Source organism: Malus domestica, chromosome 16, assembly GCF_042453785.1.
Source record: "Malus domestica chromosome 16, GDT2T_hap1".
NCBI lineage: Eukaryota > Viridiplantae > Streptophyta > Magnoliopsida > Rosales > Rosaceae > Malus > Malus domestica.
Window position 1 is genome coordinate 10,901,578 of NC_091676.1, and position 15,235 is coordinate 10,916,812.

Below are 15,235 nucleotides of genomic sequence, written 5' to 3' on the forward strand. Positions count from 1 at the left end.
TAATTAAGAAAAACTAGTTAATTAAATGATGATTGTGATATACGAGGAGTTTTTCTCCTTCATTTCCTTGGGTTTTACAAATTTTTCAAATGATGTGGCTGTCCGCATCAGATGCCACCTAAGGTAGTATAGAAATGTGGTATAAAAACATGGTATGAATAGCATTACTGTATTGAAAAATTTGCAAAACCCAAGAAAATGAAGGAGAAAGATTTCTCATATACCACAATTATCATTTAATTAACTAGTTTTTCTTAATTATTAGTTTATTAAATAATGAACTAAATTTAAAAATCTGATTAATTCAAATGATGTGGTTGTCCACATCAAATGTCACCTAAGGTGGTATGAAAATGTGGTACAAAAACATGGTATGAATAACATTACTCATAAGAAAATACACATGCATTGAACCTTTATCTTGTTTTTTTAACAAACTTTTATCTTGTTTTTTATTATTCCTCTTGTATTCTGCACAATATCTCATTTTGCTCTCTAAATTCTCTTATGGGATAATGACAATCTTAAAAAACTGGGCTATTTCATGCCAAGGTGATCTTTTGGGGTTTTAGATTATCCAATTGTGAAAACGAGCTGAACATATTTAAAAGAATTGAATTAATCCATGCCACATCAACGAAACTAATGTATCATTCAACTCAATTGATGGAATGAGATAAAGTAAAACACAAAAAATGAGTATTGAAGGTAAAGAGCGACAAGTACAACATAGAATTAATAATAAATTTTATATAGAGTACTCGGGATGTAATATAAACCTTTTAATTTCTTAAGTACTAAGAACTGCTCCTAAATTAAATATAAAAAAAAGAAAATATAATTTACACAAATGGAACCGACTTTATTAAAGTCTCTTCAGAGCTCAGTTATTATTGGGAAAATGCATGTCTTAATATGTTTACATCGAGTAATATTCAAATCTAATCGTGTTCTAGTACACTGCGGGAGTTCCCTTTTCTTTTAGTTCGCCAGCCTATAAACTGTGGTTTGGACACAGTCAAAATGATGTTATTGGTTGTTTTGCTTGAAGAACCAAGTTTCTGGCTTTGTTCATAGGGTAAATTACACAGTAGCCTCTCAGGTTTTGAGGTCTATTACAACCTCATACAACAACTTTAAAACATTTCACTTTCATACCTCAAGTACTATTGTATTTCAATATAATACATCTGTTAGATTTTTCATCAATTAATCTGTTAAATGCTGATGTGGTTGTCACGTTTGTGCCATGTGGCAAAAAAAAAATTTTTAATTTTTTTTAAAAAACCTAAATTTTCTCAAAAAAACAAAAATTGAAACCCACATCTGCAAGAAGAAGAAGAAGAAGAAGAAGAGGGAGGAAGAAAGAAAAAGGAAAAAAAAAGTGTCCCTCCCCCCCCCCTATGACCCAGAAAAGGAAGAGGAAGAGGAAGAGGAAGAAGAAGAAGAAGAAGAAGAACAAGAGGGAGGAAGAAAAGAAAAAAAAATTGAAATGCTGCGACAAGAAGAAGAAGAAGGAGAAAAAGAAGAAGAGGGAGGAGGGTCGCCGGGCCGGGAGGGGGGGCCGGAGGTGGGTCGTTGGGTGGGGGGGGGGGGTGCGACGAGAAGAAGAAGAAGGAGAAAAAGAAGAAGAGGGAGGAGGGTCGCCGGGCCGGGAGGGGGGACCGGAGGTGTGTCGCTGGAGGGGGGGGACAAATTCTATTTTATTTTTTTCTTTTCTTCCTCCCTTCTTCTTCTTTTTCTTCTTCTACTGGGTCCCTGGGTGGGGGGGGGGAGGGACAATTTTTTTTTTCTTTTCTTCCTCTCTCTTCTTCTTCTTCTTCTTACTCTTCTTTTGGGGAGGGGGGGGGGAGTTTTAGGGACAAATTTTTTTTTTCTTTTCTTCCTCCCTCTTCTTCTTCTTCTTCTTCTTCTGGGTCGCTGCTGGGGGGGGGGGACAATTTTTTTTTTCTTTTTCTTTCTTCCTCCCTATTCTTCTTCTTCTTGCAGATGTGGGTTTCTTTTTCTTTCTTCTTTCAGGCTTTTAAAAAAATTAAAAAAATATTTTATTTGCCACGTGGCATATATGTGGCAGCTACGTCAGCATTTAACAGATAAATAGATGGAAAATATAACGGAGATATTATTTTGAAATAAAAGGTTTCTTTTTCTTTCTTCTTTCAGGCTTTTAAAAAAATTAAAAAAATATTTTATTTGCCACGTAGCATATATGTGGCAGCTACGTCAGCATTTAACAGATCAATATATGGAAAATGTAACGGAGATATTATTTTGAAATAAAATATTACTTAAGGTATGAAAGTTGACTGTTTTAAAGATGTTGTAAAGAATTGAAATTGACCCCAAAACTAAGGTATGAAAGTGTAATTTACCCTTGTTCATATCTTTATGCTAGCATTCTCTGATGAGTCACTGACTTAATCAAACTGTTACTGGATATGTTAATATATACCAAAGTCATTTTATATGCCTGCATGTTCAAAATTTCAAAGTCCTTATCAAAACAAATGCGAATTTGTTTGCTAATTCGTCACGCAATTGGGTAAAAAATGGGTTAGCAAATACCTTCCAAATGCTTATATAAACATAGCATCTATAGACCACTGAAATATCAGAAGAGTAATATGATATCTCCATAACAATAGCCGATTCTCAGACTTCTCTTTTCCCCTTGATATAGCTCTTTTAATTTGTTCCCCATATGGCACGGTTAGCCTTTGTGCTAGCTTGTGCTCTAGCTCTATTAGCTTCCTCAGTAGCCTCTGGTGCAATTGTTGAGCACTCGTTCAGTGTAAGTCTTGCCTCAATTTTGGTTATGCTCGTTAATGTTTCTATAATGGCTAAAAGCGCATTATAGCGTTTAAAAATACATCTGATTCAATTTAACAAAAATAATATAAGAACTTTTGGGTCATTGAAGAGGTTTTCAGAGATAATTTCGAACGAATCCTTTGGGAGTCTTATTTTCTCATGAATATTTCCTCACCAAATGTTTGAATGTTTCCTTTGAATAATCATGACACTTTTTTTTCATTGTTTTCAGGTGAACAACATGACTGTTACCCGACTATGCCAGAATCAATCGATTACTGTAGTGAATGAGAGTTATCCTGGACCAACCATATATGCACGAGATGGAGACACAATTATCATCCATGTTTTAAATCAGTCGCCCTATAACATTACTATTCACTGGTAACACAAATTATCCAAAACCATTTAACAACCCCCAAAGGGAATGTTGAGTTATGCTTTGTTCACGTTGTATGGTTTCTTTCTTAATGCAGGCATGGAGTCTTTCAGCTTTTGAGTGCATGGGCAGATGGGCCAGCATACGTAACTCAATGTCCTATACCCCCCGGACAAAGTTATACTTACAAATTTAATATCACTGGACAAGAAGGCACCCTTTGGTGGCATGCCCACATTTCGTGGCTTCGCGCAACTGTCCATGGAGCGCTTATAATACACCCGAAAACCGGTCGATCCTTCCCCTTCCCCAAGCCCGCCAAAGAAGTTCCCATCATATTAGGTCATTAACGATTAAACTATACCATTCAACTTGTTTAACGTTAATCTTAATACGTACTTCAAATAGTAAATTTGATGACTAATTATATATTGACTGTTTGATGGAATTGCAGGAGATTGGTACAGTGGCAATGTGGTCGACATTGAGCAAGAAGGCCTATCCAAAGGAATAGCTCCTAACCTTTCAAATGCTTACACCATCAATGGACTTCCCGGCGATCTCTACGATTGCTCCCAAAATCGTACGTAACCATGCATGCATGCATACTCATAAATTTATTAATTTAGTTTATATGTTATTTTTACATGGTGAATATTAACAAATTGACATCAAATTATCAGAAACATATCAACTCAGTGTGGTGAGAGGAAAGACCTACCTGCTACGCCTAATCAACGCTGCACTCAATACCCAACTTTTCTTCAAGATAGCCAACCACAGCATGACAGTTGTTGCCATTGATGCCTCCTACACAACTCCTTATGTCACAGACGTGGTGGTTACTGGACCCGGTCAGACCACTGACGTTCTCGTCAAATTCAATCAACTTAATGGATCTTATTACATGGCCGCCACTCCCTACGCTAGCGCTGACGATACTGTCGGCTTTGATAACTCAACAACCAAAGGCATCATCGTCTACAAGGGCTACACGTCATCAACCCCCATTATGCCCCCCATGCCCAACCCTCACGACACGCCGTTGGCCAACAAGTTCTACACCAATCTCACCAGCCTCTCTAATGGGCCACACTGGGTCCCGGTCCCACGCAAAGTGGACGAGCACATGTTCGTGACAGTCGGCGTTAACTTGGCGATGTGTCCCGAAAATGCCACGTGTCAGGGCTTATTCAATAACCGATTGTCCGCAAGCATGAACAACGAGTCATTCATGGTCCCGACCAATACGTCCATGCTGGAAGCACATTTTAACAATGTGAGCGGGGTTTACACCAGAGATTTTCCTAGCAAGCCTCCGGTCAAGTTTGACTACACGGACACGAACCTCAGCCTCGACCTATCCCTGATATTTGCGCCAAAATCAACCAAGGTCAAGACGCTAAAGTTCAATTCGACAGTACAGTTGGTGTTTCAGAACATAGCGTTTTTGGCCATCGAGAACCACCCGATGCATCTCCATGGCTTCAGTTTCCATGTATTGGCACAAGGGTTTGGAAATTACGATCCGATTAATGACCCCAAAAAATTTAACTTCGTTAATCCGCAAGTACGCAACACAATTGGTGTGCCAGTCGGAGGATGGGCTGTGATCAGGTTTCGAGCAAATAATCCTGGTTAGTTTTCTTAATCATCTCATTAATTAAGTTTCTTTGTATCTTCAATATGTTATAAATAATTAAGTTTTGATTATTTGTTTTAAATTATTGTTTCAGGTATCTGGTACGTGCATTGTCATTTGGACGTTCATCTGCCGTGGGGGCTGGCCATGGCTTTTGAGGTTGAAAATGGAGGGACGCCAGAATCTACTTTACCTCCACCACCACTTGATCTGCCCAAATGTTAGAAGTTGTTTGGAAGACACCTCAAAATATTGTTTCACTTTGTATTCTTGAAATTATATTACCGAGGTCAATTTCATTCGTTTTGTTACAAGTGAATAACCTTTGTAATAAACCTTGTGACAAAATGTATTGTATAATAGGAAAATTAATGAAAATGGTTTGAAAACTTTGAGTTTTAATGCTAAGGACAAAATAAAGGATAAAGTGAATAGTACCATAATTGACTTTTTAGTGTAAAAATATGGTTTTTCGTTAAAGTGAACAGTACCAGGTGCTTTTCGTTAAAGTTGCCTTGTACAAGTTGGTCATCATTGTTTGACTAAAATCAAAATAAATTATAAAATATTAATAATTGAGGTGCATGTTAGGATACAATAATGTTATTCTTATCATGTTTTTATACCACATTTATATACCAACTTATGTGACATCTGATATAAACAACCACATCATTTAAATTAATTAGAATTCTATTTAAATTAAAAACCATTTAATAAACCAATAATAAAAAAAAGGTTGAAATTAAATGGTGATTATGGCATACAAAAAGTCTTCTCCTTCCTTCCCCTTTCAATCCTGCTTCTTCTCCTATTTCTTCTTCCACGCCAGTTCTTTTACGCCCTTTTTTTCACCCCAATTTTTTTCACGTTAGCGTGGACTACCAATGATCGGATTTTCGGGGTTTGGCTCGGCGAGGTTGAGCTTCTCAAGAGCTGCATCGCTGAGCCAACACAGAATGGGATTGTTTGGAGTGTCAAGAAAGACATCACAAGGTACTATTCTTTGCTTCAGAACAATCAAATTATCTTGGGAATTTGGTAGATAAAACATACATAGGGATTTACCATGTGAATATTAGCATCCATTTTTACCCTGCTGAGAAGAATTTGAATTATAATTATGAGCAAAATTTGGGAAATTTGGATTCTGGGTACCATTATTGGGCGGATTTGATCTTGCCCATTTCGAGAAATCTGCCTTTGAATGATGGGATGTGGTTTGAAATCCAGAATTCGACCAATACACAGTTGAAGGAATTTAAGATTCCACAAAACGCTTATAGGGCTGTGTTGGAGGTATATGTTTCATTTCATGAGAATGATGAGTTTTGGTATTCAAATGCTCCGAATGAGTACATTGTTGTAAACAATCTTAGAGGTATGCCTGGAAACAGGCCTTTTAGGGAGGTTGGGGTGAGTTTAGATGGTAAGGTTGTTGGTGCAATCTATCCTTTTACAGTGATTTTCACTGGAGGGTTCAATCCCCTCCTATGGAGTTCAATTACTGCGATTGGCTCGTACAATCTCCCTTCCTATGATATTGAAATCACGCCCTTTTTAGGGAAGGTATTGGATGGGAAGAGCCACAAGTTTGGTTTTAGTGTCACAAATGCATTGAATGTTTGGTTTGTTGATGCGAATTTGCATCTTTGGTTGGACAAGCAGAGCACAAAAACTGAAGGAGAGCTTTCGGAGCATAGTAGCTTGCCCCTTGTTGTTTCATTGGTTTTGGATTTCAAGGGTTTAAATGGCACATTTTTTACAAAGGGCGGCAGGTCTGTGTCATCGACTGGATGGGTAAAGTCCTCCTATGGGAATATCACAACTGATGCAATTCAAGACCTCCATTACAGTAATACAATGGTCATGAACAATGATGGCAATACGCAAATAGTGAATCAGACAATCCATTTCAACAATACAGTTCATATCAGGCCGCCATCCTTCATTATCCACTCAATGTCATCATACAAAAAATTTCCTCTTTACTTGTACATTGACTTCTTGGAACAAGCAAAAGAAACATATAAGTACGTTACAAATGTCGAATTGGGATTTCTGTTATGCATAGTATATGTCGACCGTCTGCCTTGGCTTAGGTGGTAACTAGAAAAATGTGAATGCGCTTCGCTGCTGGAATTGAATGTGTTAGTTGCAACATAACAAAGCTTCAATCCAATACTTCTGAATATTTCGACTAATTGATCGAAAAGAAAACATAACAAATATGGCTGCAAATGTGTTAACTCTTGTAATTATGCCATCTGTTTACTGAAGAATTGTTGAGCTCCTGAGGAGACTACATTACCATTTGTAGAATCCTAAAGACACGAATATGAATTGCAAGCACAATGTAAATGACTCCGCTTTCTATACAACATGAATTAGAAGAGTAACATGTCTGCATACTGGCTGCTGTTACAAAATATTTGAAATGCATTGAAATCTATGTTTAGAAGAAATATGATCTAAATCCACAAAAACTCAAACTGCATAAAGAAATTGCTTTCATTTTTGCTTCCATTGCTTAGTTGAGCTCCTGGTCATCATTTCCTCTTGAAGTAGAGCTATGCATATTGTACATATTATAACCTCCATTCCAGTATGTGTATTGTTGACCCTAACAAAGAGGAAAAAAAACCATAAGAACTATAGATATAGCATTATACTATGTGATGTAAATAAATATATAATTAATAACATCAAAAAAATTATATGCAACCTCTCAATGTTTACCTGGACATAATTTCCATGCATAATAGGAAAACTTATATTTCCAATCTCAGACTCTTTGTACAATGGGTTTGGATGACCACCTTGACTGAGTCCTAATAACAAAGCCATGTTTTCCTATAATAGGTAATATTTGTTCAATAGCTAACACAAAAGCATTTCAAATCTATCAATAAGACAAATGCACAACTTACATTAGTATGGGGGAAAATAGGATATTGGTTGGCAGGCATGCAAATTTGAACTTCTTGTGTAAGATGAGAATGCTAAATCCCAAAGAATAAAAGTAATTACAATTACAAAGAGTAAGTATAGTAATTATAATGACAATGATTATTAACTAAGAAAAAAGATAAAAAAAAAGATCAATATATTTATCGCATACCTTCACAATTACTCTCTTGTGTTGCAACTATGTTATCACTTCTACAAGGAGGTGGACCATCAATCAATATGACATATTGCATCACTTTCTAAGGATTTCTACAAAAGTTGCAAGTGAAACATGTTATGATTTATCAACTTAGTAGTTATATACAACAAATATGTTTGTTAACTGTGTTCCTTCCTCATTTATATTCACCTTCAGGTGATGGACAGGTTATACAACTTCACCTTCGAGTGATGGACAAGTTATTCAGCTTCACCTTCAAGTGATAGACAGGTACTACCTTCGGGCGACTATGATACCCCTAGTTGAGTACAGCACGGATATGATTTACAGATATTTCATGAATGTTTTACTTGGCATGCTAGGGTTTTTCATAAAACCTATATGTCGTATTATATATATATATATATATGTGTGTGTGTGTGTGTGTGTGTGTGTGTGTGTGTATGTTTTCAAAACAGGGGGTTAGTATGTTCTTAAATAAAGTGGTTTTCATACTATTAGTATTAATATAAATTATGGTCCACTCACCTTTTCTAGTTTTGCACCCTTCAGGAGTTAGGATCGAGGCACATGATCCCGACGTCAGGGCATTTCGGCTTAGTTATCCTTGAGTCTTCTCAGTATAGGTATCATTTCCTTGTTCATATCTTTTCTTAGTAATCCTTCCATATTATTCTTAGTAGTTGTATGCTTTAAACATGATTCTGCATCGGTTTATATCTTTCTAATTACATATTTTATCGGTATACATGTTTTTAATGGTTTCATCATCCTCGAGTGTCGGCCAGCACGTGCCTACCATGGTATTTTGGGATATCGGGGTTGGAGCATATCAGTTGTTGGTATTTAGGGATATAGGGGTTGGAGCATGTCACTAACCCTTGTATGGCATCTATTCACATCCTTCCTCCATCTCCAAATGATGTACTTATCTGGCATAAAGTCAATGTCATGATGAACTAAAACATAAAGTGCGTGTCTACATAATATGCCTCTAAACTCAAACTTGCAACAATTGCAATTAACTTCAATTTCATGCTCATTAAACCAGCCCTTGAAAATGACAGTCTTCTTTTTGTTCTCCTTGATCAGAATACGCTCAGCTATTTGGTACTCCAAAATTGCATTATCAATTTCAATTGAAACCTGTCACAATACATTATACTTGTCAATTCCTTTTGGAACTCCTTGAATTTTGAAATCGTGTAAACAGCTTAAACTTTCTTTTCCATGTCATAATGTGTTGCACAACGAACATTTGAAGAGAAAGAATCAGAATCTGCATCTAAGAATCAGAATCTACAGATGCCTCTTTTAGCACTTTACTCCTTAATGCATTCTCAAATTGCTCCACAAATTGTTGTAAAGTAGTCTTGGAGTTCACGTGGCCATCAAAAAATGCATTCATGCTCTCACGCCTTTGTATAGTTGACATTCCAGCCCAAAATTTATTTTTCACATACATAGGCACCCAATGATGTCTCTCTGCATACAAGCTTTTTAACATTTATGTGCTTGCTTTTTAAACTTATATTTTCCAATCATCTCAACCCAACGTTCTTTAAAATCTTCAGAAGTCATTAAGTCATAAATAATGTTATCTAACGAAGAGCTCATGGACTCATATTCCTTATAACTTTTAAGCTTTTCAGGAACCTTTTTCATTATATGCCACAAGCACAATGGATGTCTAGTATTAGGAAAAACAACTTCAATCGCTTTTTTCATAGCTTTGTCTTGATCTATAATTATTCGACTTGGAGCATAACCAGACATACAAGCAAGCCAGGTCTTAAACAACCAAATAAAGGAGTCGATATCTTCCCTTGAAATCAATCCACATCCCAATAAAATTGATTGCTCGTGATGATTAACCCCACAAATGGAGCAAATGGCATATCGTACTTATTAGTCAAGTACATTGTGCCAAATGTTACAACATCACCGAATTCTTCATATGCTGCCCTACTCCTTGTATCTGCCCAAAATACATTTCTTAAATGACCATATGTGTCTAAATCAATTGCATAAAGAAATTTGCATTCTGAGCTTGCATGCTTACAAAGTAGTTTTGAACTGCAGTGGCATCCCCTTCTCCACGTCGTAAGCGCCTTACCTTTTCAATATAATTTCTACAATCTTTTTCTATACACTTCATGCTCTCATGCCCCCCAACTTCAACCACCACTGAATTATAACTTTTGTTGACCCTTATTCTGGCTTTATTAATCACTTCAAGCTTCTTTTTTATAGAAGAACTAACTTCCCAAAAACACTTCCAATAACGAGTTTTTGTTGGACTCAACCCATGATTATGATCAAGCTTTACAGAATTCATTTGCCACTTCTTGCCCAAGTATAAACCTGCCCTTAGTTAAGTCTTGCAATCATTCTTTATACTTGGATATGGCTTAAGAGGATTACTTGAAGTACTTTTTGATGTACCTAATCGAGCACAACACATAGTAATATACCTCAATTTTCCATCATCTCCCTTCGTTGATGATCTCTTTATCACTAGAAATCCTGATTGTCTCCCATATGTTTTGTAATATGTAGCCACTTGATCTGCATTGTCAAAGATCATTCCAACTTGAGGCTCTTAGACCTTTTCTTCCACATTCATTGTGTTCGATCCATGTTAGTCCCATTATTTTCCACTGCATGAACCCCATTGCCTTATGCTTCAATGGCATCAGAAATTGCTTCAATTGCATCATCTCCTCCAATACTTTCATTAAAAGTTTCTATTGTATGAACCCCATCATTTTCTGTTTCATTACAAGAACTCACTTCAACTACATCATCTTCTTTAGTAAATTCATTAGAAGAACTCCATGTTCCTAAAACATAAAACATAATTATACAAGTTTATATATTACACCACACTATCAATGTGAATACACTAGCCATATGTGCAAGTCTCTTAATTCTAGTATATGCACTGCAATGGCTGAAAAAACAAACCCACAACAAAAAATCTTTTATCCCTAGCTAACACGAAGTAATGTATAATGTTGATCACAATAATATAACTATATGTAATACTATTTCTTTCATCTTTGTTGTAAAGGTTCGGTTTTCAAGTGATAAGAAAGCCTAATTTGAAAGTGATCAGAAAGCCTAATCTAAAAGTGATAAAATGTCTCTTTATTTGTATGCCATTAATAGAGTCTCTAATGTATTATTGAGGAACTAAGTCAATATTAGATACTAAGATAATAAGGTCTCTAATGTTTTAGACGTTTATTCTTCCCTGATCCATCTTGACATTAATAAAGAACATAATAAACAATGGGATGTGATATCCACACACCCTTTTTTACTTCTCACTCACCCTTCTAATTTTGGGCCGTCGGATCGAATGAATTGAAGAAGATCAACGGACAGAAATTAACAAAGGGTGTGTGAGAAGTAAAAAGGGGTGTGTGGATAGCACACCCCTAAACAATAATCAAACCACAAAACGTATTCTGATCCATCTTGAGAGTTCTGCTGCATTGATCGCTTCGCTTCGAACTTCCAGTACAACTTCACCTCCATTGGAAGAAAGCTTCTCCGACATAATTACTTCCCCGCCTTTCAAAAGCTTTTCTCTCTCTATGGTCTTCATTGAAACCCTACCACATCAAACATCACAAAAATCTTACATTAAACCCTAACTAAACAAAACACCAAAATCTGAATGGCATTCAAAAATGCGAATTTTTCATATCCTTTTGGTAGATAAATCCCAAGTTCCCTCTTTTCTTTCAGGATTAATCAAATCTTTATTTTCCTAATTAAATATTGAAGATTTATATCGATGGCTTTCTAACAACACCATAATAAACTAGTTCTGATCAAACTCTACAACATTAAACATCACAAAAAAGCTTTCACTAAACCCCCAAATAAAGAAATGATGGTACACCAGAAACAAAATTTGCTTTAAAAATTCTGACTTTTCAAATTTAGGCAGATATATCCAATCTCCATCGTTTTAACCAAAGATTGAAACTTTACAACAATTAATCTACTTCCGTTAATGTAACTGGAAAAGAAGTTACCTTGGCGCCAAAAATATCAAATCAAACAGTACAAAGTGTCTAAAACAGTAAGAAATACTATTCTTATTCACCTAATTATGTAAATAATCGTACTCACCACACCAAAGCTATTCACAGAGCAGAGACAGCACCCCACCAAGTAAAACAATGGAAGATCATTCCAGCAAGTTCTTTGATTCAGTAGTGGAAGAAGAAAGGGGAGAAGAAGCAAGATTCAACGGGAAGGAAAGAGAAGATTCCTCGTATGCCACAATAACCATTTAATTCCATCTTTTTTTAATTATTGGTTTATTAAATGATTTTTAATTTAAATGGAATTCTGATTAATTTAAATGATGTGGTTGTCCACATCAAATGCCACATAAGATAGGATATAAATATAGTATAAAAATATGGTAAAAATAGCATTATTGTTGCAAAAATTGCCACGTTGCTTTTAAATTACAAGACAAAATTAGCCTTCACGTGAAGAATCAATATTTTTCATATTTTTCTTACTCACCAAGGAAGCGGACCTCCCATTAATCCTATATAAAGAACTCACACTTGCAACATTTCAGTAAAAGTAATTAGAACTCCCAAAGAAATGAGAAAAATGAGCTCTTCAATTTGTAACTGTTTAGGCCCAAAATAATATTATTGGGCCGAGCTTAGGCTTGTGCTCTGCCCAGTGCTCTTCGAGAAGTATTATGAGTCGTCCAGCTGTCATTAGCCGTCCAATCGGGTCGACCGAGTCCTATTGTAAGAGGGATTGATTTGGATAAGGGCGAAGAAATTGAATCCTGGTACAACAAGGGGTTTCGGTGTTGGAAGCATTGAGAGCACATGAATGAATCTGATTCATTATAGGGCTTGGTTCATAAACCTATTGCAACTAGGATTGGCCGAATCCTAATCAGATTAGATTCGGGAGTTTTGGTCCGGATACATCTCTGGTTCGGCCAAGAGTAGGTTCGCTACTATAAATAAAGAGCCGCAGGCAACATTTGAGCCCCTCCAATTCAACACACAAACTGCCCTACGCAAACTCTCGCTCTACTCGAAACCTCTCAACAACCTTGAGATTTTTATTTTCCTTTTTCGGCAACACATCTTCAGTTTAGATAAACAGCACTGTGAAGGCAACCGGTGAACATCTTCAATTTGGATAAACAACATTGTAGCCGTAGAACCATTCGACCGCGGAGCACCTTCAGTTTGGATAAATAACACTGCTTCGAGACCGATTGGTTACCTATCCAAGTCTCAGTCAAGAAGGATTTTCAAGTCCTTATTGGCAGAGGTCATCTCATCAGCTCTCTTGGCAAAGTGAGGTGTTACCAGGTTAATACATTCGTTATCCTGAGAGTCGAATTTGATATTGAACTTCGCAGAACTAGCAGCCTTGTCTTCAGGCTCTAGAACCCGAAGGCCGAGACGTGTTCGTTTCTTGGCCGTAGTCGTAAGATTCAGAAGTCAGCAGCGCGCCCAACGCAACATCAACTCATTTTACTCACCGGCCAAGCTCGGCCGTCGAGTTGACGTAATTAGCTTTTTAATTGCTTGACTTGCGCGCCACGTAGACTTGATTGTTTTTAGGGTCAACAATAACCCTAGCACCATTTGCATTCTGCTAATCTCTTTCTTGGTCATGACTCCTCATGCATTTGATCTCAATTCCATTTGCAAACAATCCATGAACATGAACGCGTCTTTCTGTTCTCTAATTCTAAGTTCGAATCTCCGCGTGACTGAAGCACTTTTTCACAGTCTCGCCGGTGTCACCGTAGATTTAAATTCATAATTCCCAAAGAAAAAAGGTGAACTTTTCAGGCTCATCCTGTTTCGACCTCTCGGAAAACCCATTGATTTTCTTTGATCTTCAATGCGTTTTTTTTTTGTGGGAAACAAACAGACCTGGCCTAGCGTAAACAGAGAAAATAAGGAACTGGAATAAGAAAATAAATTCGAGAAATATAAAAAGAAAAATAATGGGTAACCTGAACTGGAGGCGCCGAGAGCGGTGGTGGTGGTGGACCTGGTGGTAGCCATCCAAGAGAAAACCAAAATGTGCTGAGAGAGTCGTTGGTGGTGGTACCAAAAAAGTGTTTATTGGGTTTCACTCGTGGTTTTTTCAGGAGTTAAGAGCACTTCCAGCCATATTCTGACTTGTTGGAGGCTCGTAATGCTATGACTAATGATCGCGCCAATTTCAATGTAATGAATTAAAAAATTGTCACGTGAGCAACTGTGTGACCATTTGTTTAAATTATTTTTGTCAAATTAACTTCTCAACTTGACGAGGATAGTGACAATAGATTTTTCACAGAAGAAACAAAATTAAATAGTTTTATTAACAAAATATGTCAATATCCTCGTTATGTGACTATTTTACGAGGACACTGACAGAATTTTCACGAAATGACAAAATGATTGACGAGGACAAACTCAATGACCAAAGTGACAAGTTATATTAATCTTAGGGACCATTTTGGCTAAAAAGGGTTGGTTTGACAAAAAATATCATTAAAAAAGTGGTCATGTAGTCTCTCACGTGATAATTTAACGATGACATTAACAGATTGTTCATGGAATGGTCAAAATGATTTAATGTGGACAAACTTAGAGACTACTTCTATCCATTTTCAATCTCAAGTACCAAAATGAGGAATTATGTCAATTTCAGATATCATTTTGGTTAAAAAGCCTGTATAGTATAATGAACTCGTAAACCTAATTATTCAAGTAATGTTAGGCACATCAGATTTGTTCACCGAATTTTATTTAGTAATGATGTGGAAGTGTGTGATTGATTTAATTAGGTAAAATCTAAAATTTATTTTACCAAACAAGATATTGACACATGCACTGACACATTATTTGGTAATTAAATTTCATAGTAAACATCATTAAGGAACGGTACACAAATAAAAAAGCTAAAAACTATTTCAAATTATTTTCACTTTCTAAGATTTTGATTTCCCTTCCTATATGTGAAGCAAAAAAAGTATAAAAAATAATAAAAAATAATAACCGTAAGTGAGAGGTATTAAATTTAAATCTCATAAATAAAAGGTTCGATACCAATTTTTCCCCACCTCTTCATGTATATATCATAAAAAATAAAAATCTAAAAACCAAATAATTTTCAAACAAACCCTTCAGTTTTCGTTTTCGTTATTCACCTGCTGGCAAACTAGTACAAATAGCTTCATCGAATGAGTAATGTCACTAAAACCTCATTG

The 15,235-nt window shown here is 36.2% G+C and overlaps 1 protein-coding gene and 1 pseudogene across 1 annotated transcript; both read left to right on the plus strand.

The window, feature by feature from the left end:
• The first annotated feature begins 2,606 nt into the window (after window positions 1-2,606).
• On the plus strand, window positions 2,607-5,221 carry LOC103403495 (laccase-7-like). Its single transcript, XM_008342340.4, has 6 exons — window positions 2,607-2,791; window positions 3,044-3,195; window positions 3,288-3,532; window positions 3,645-3,773; window positions 3,874-4,827; window positions 4,927-5,221. Exons 1-6 carry the CDS (start codon window positions 2,702-2,704, stop codon window positions 5,055-5,057), a joined length of 1,701 nt encoding a protein of 566 aa, XP_008340562.1. The 5' UTR covers window positions 2,607-2,701; the 3' UTR covers window positions 5,058-5,221.
• Window positions 5,180-7,036, plus strand: LOC103403616 (peptide-N4-(N-acetyl-beta-glucosaminyl)asparagine amidase A-like; annotated as a pseudogene).
• The last annotated feature ends 8,199 nt before the right edge of the window (window positions 7,037-15,235 follow it).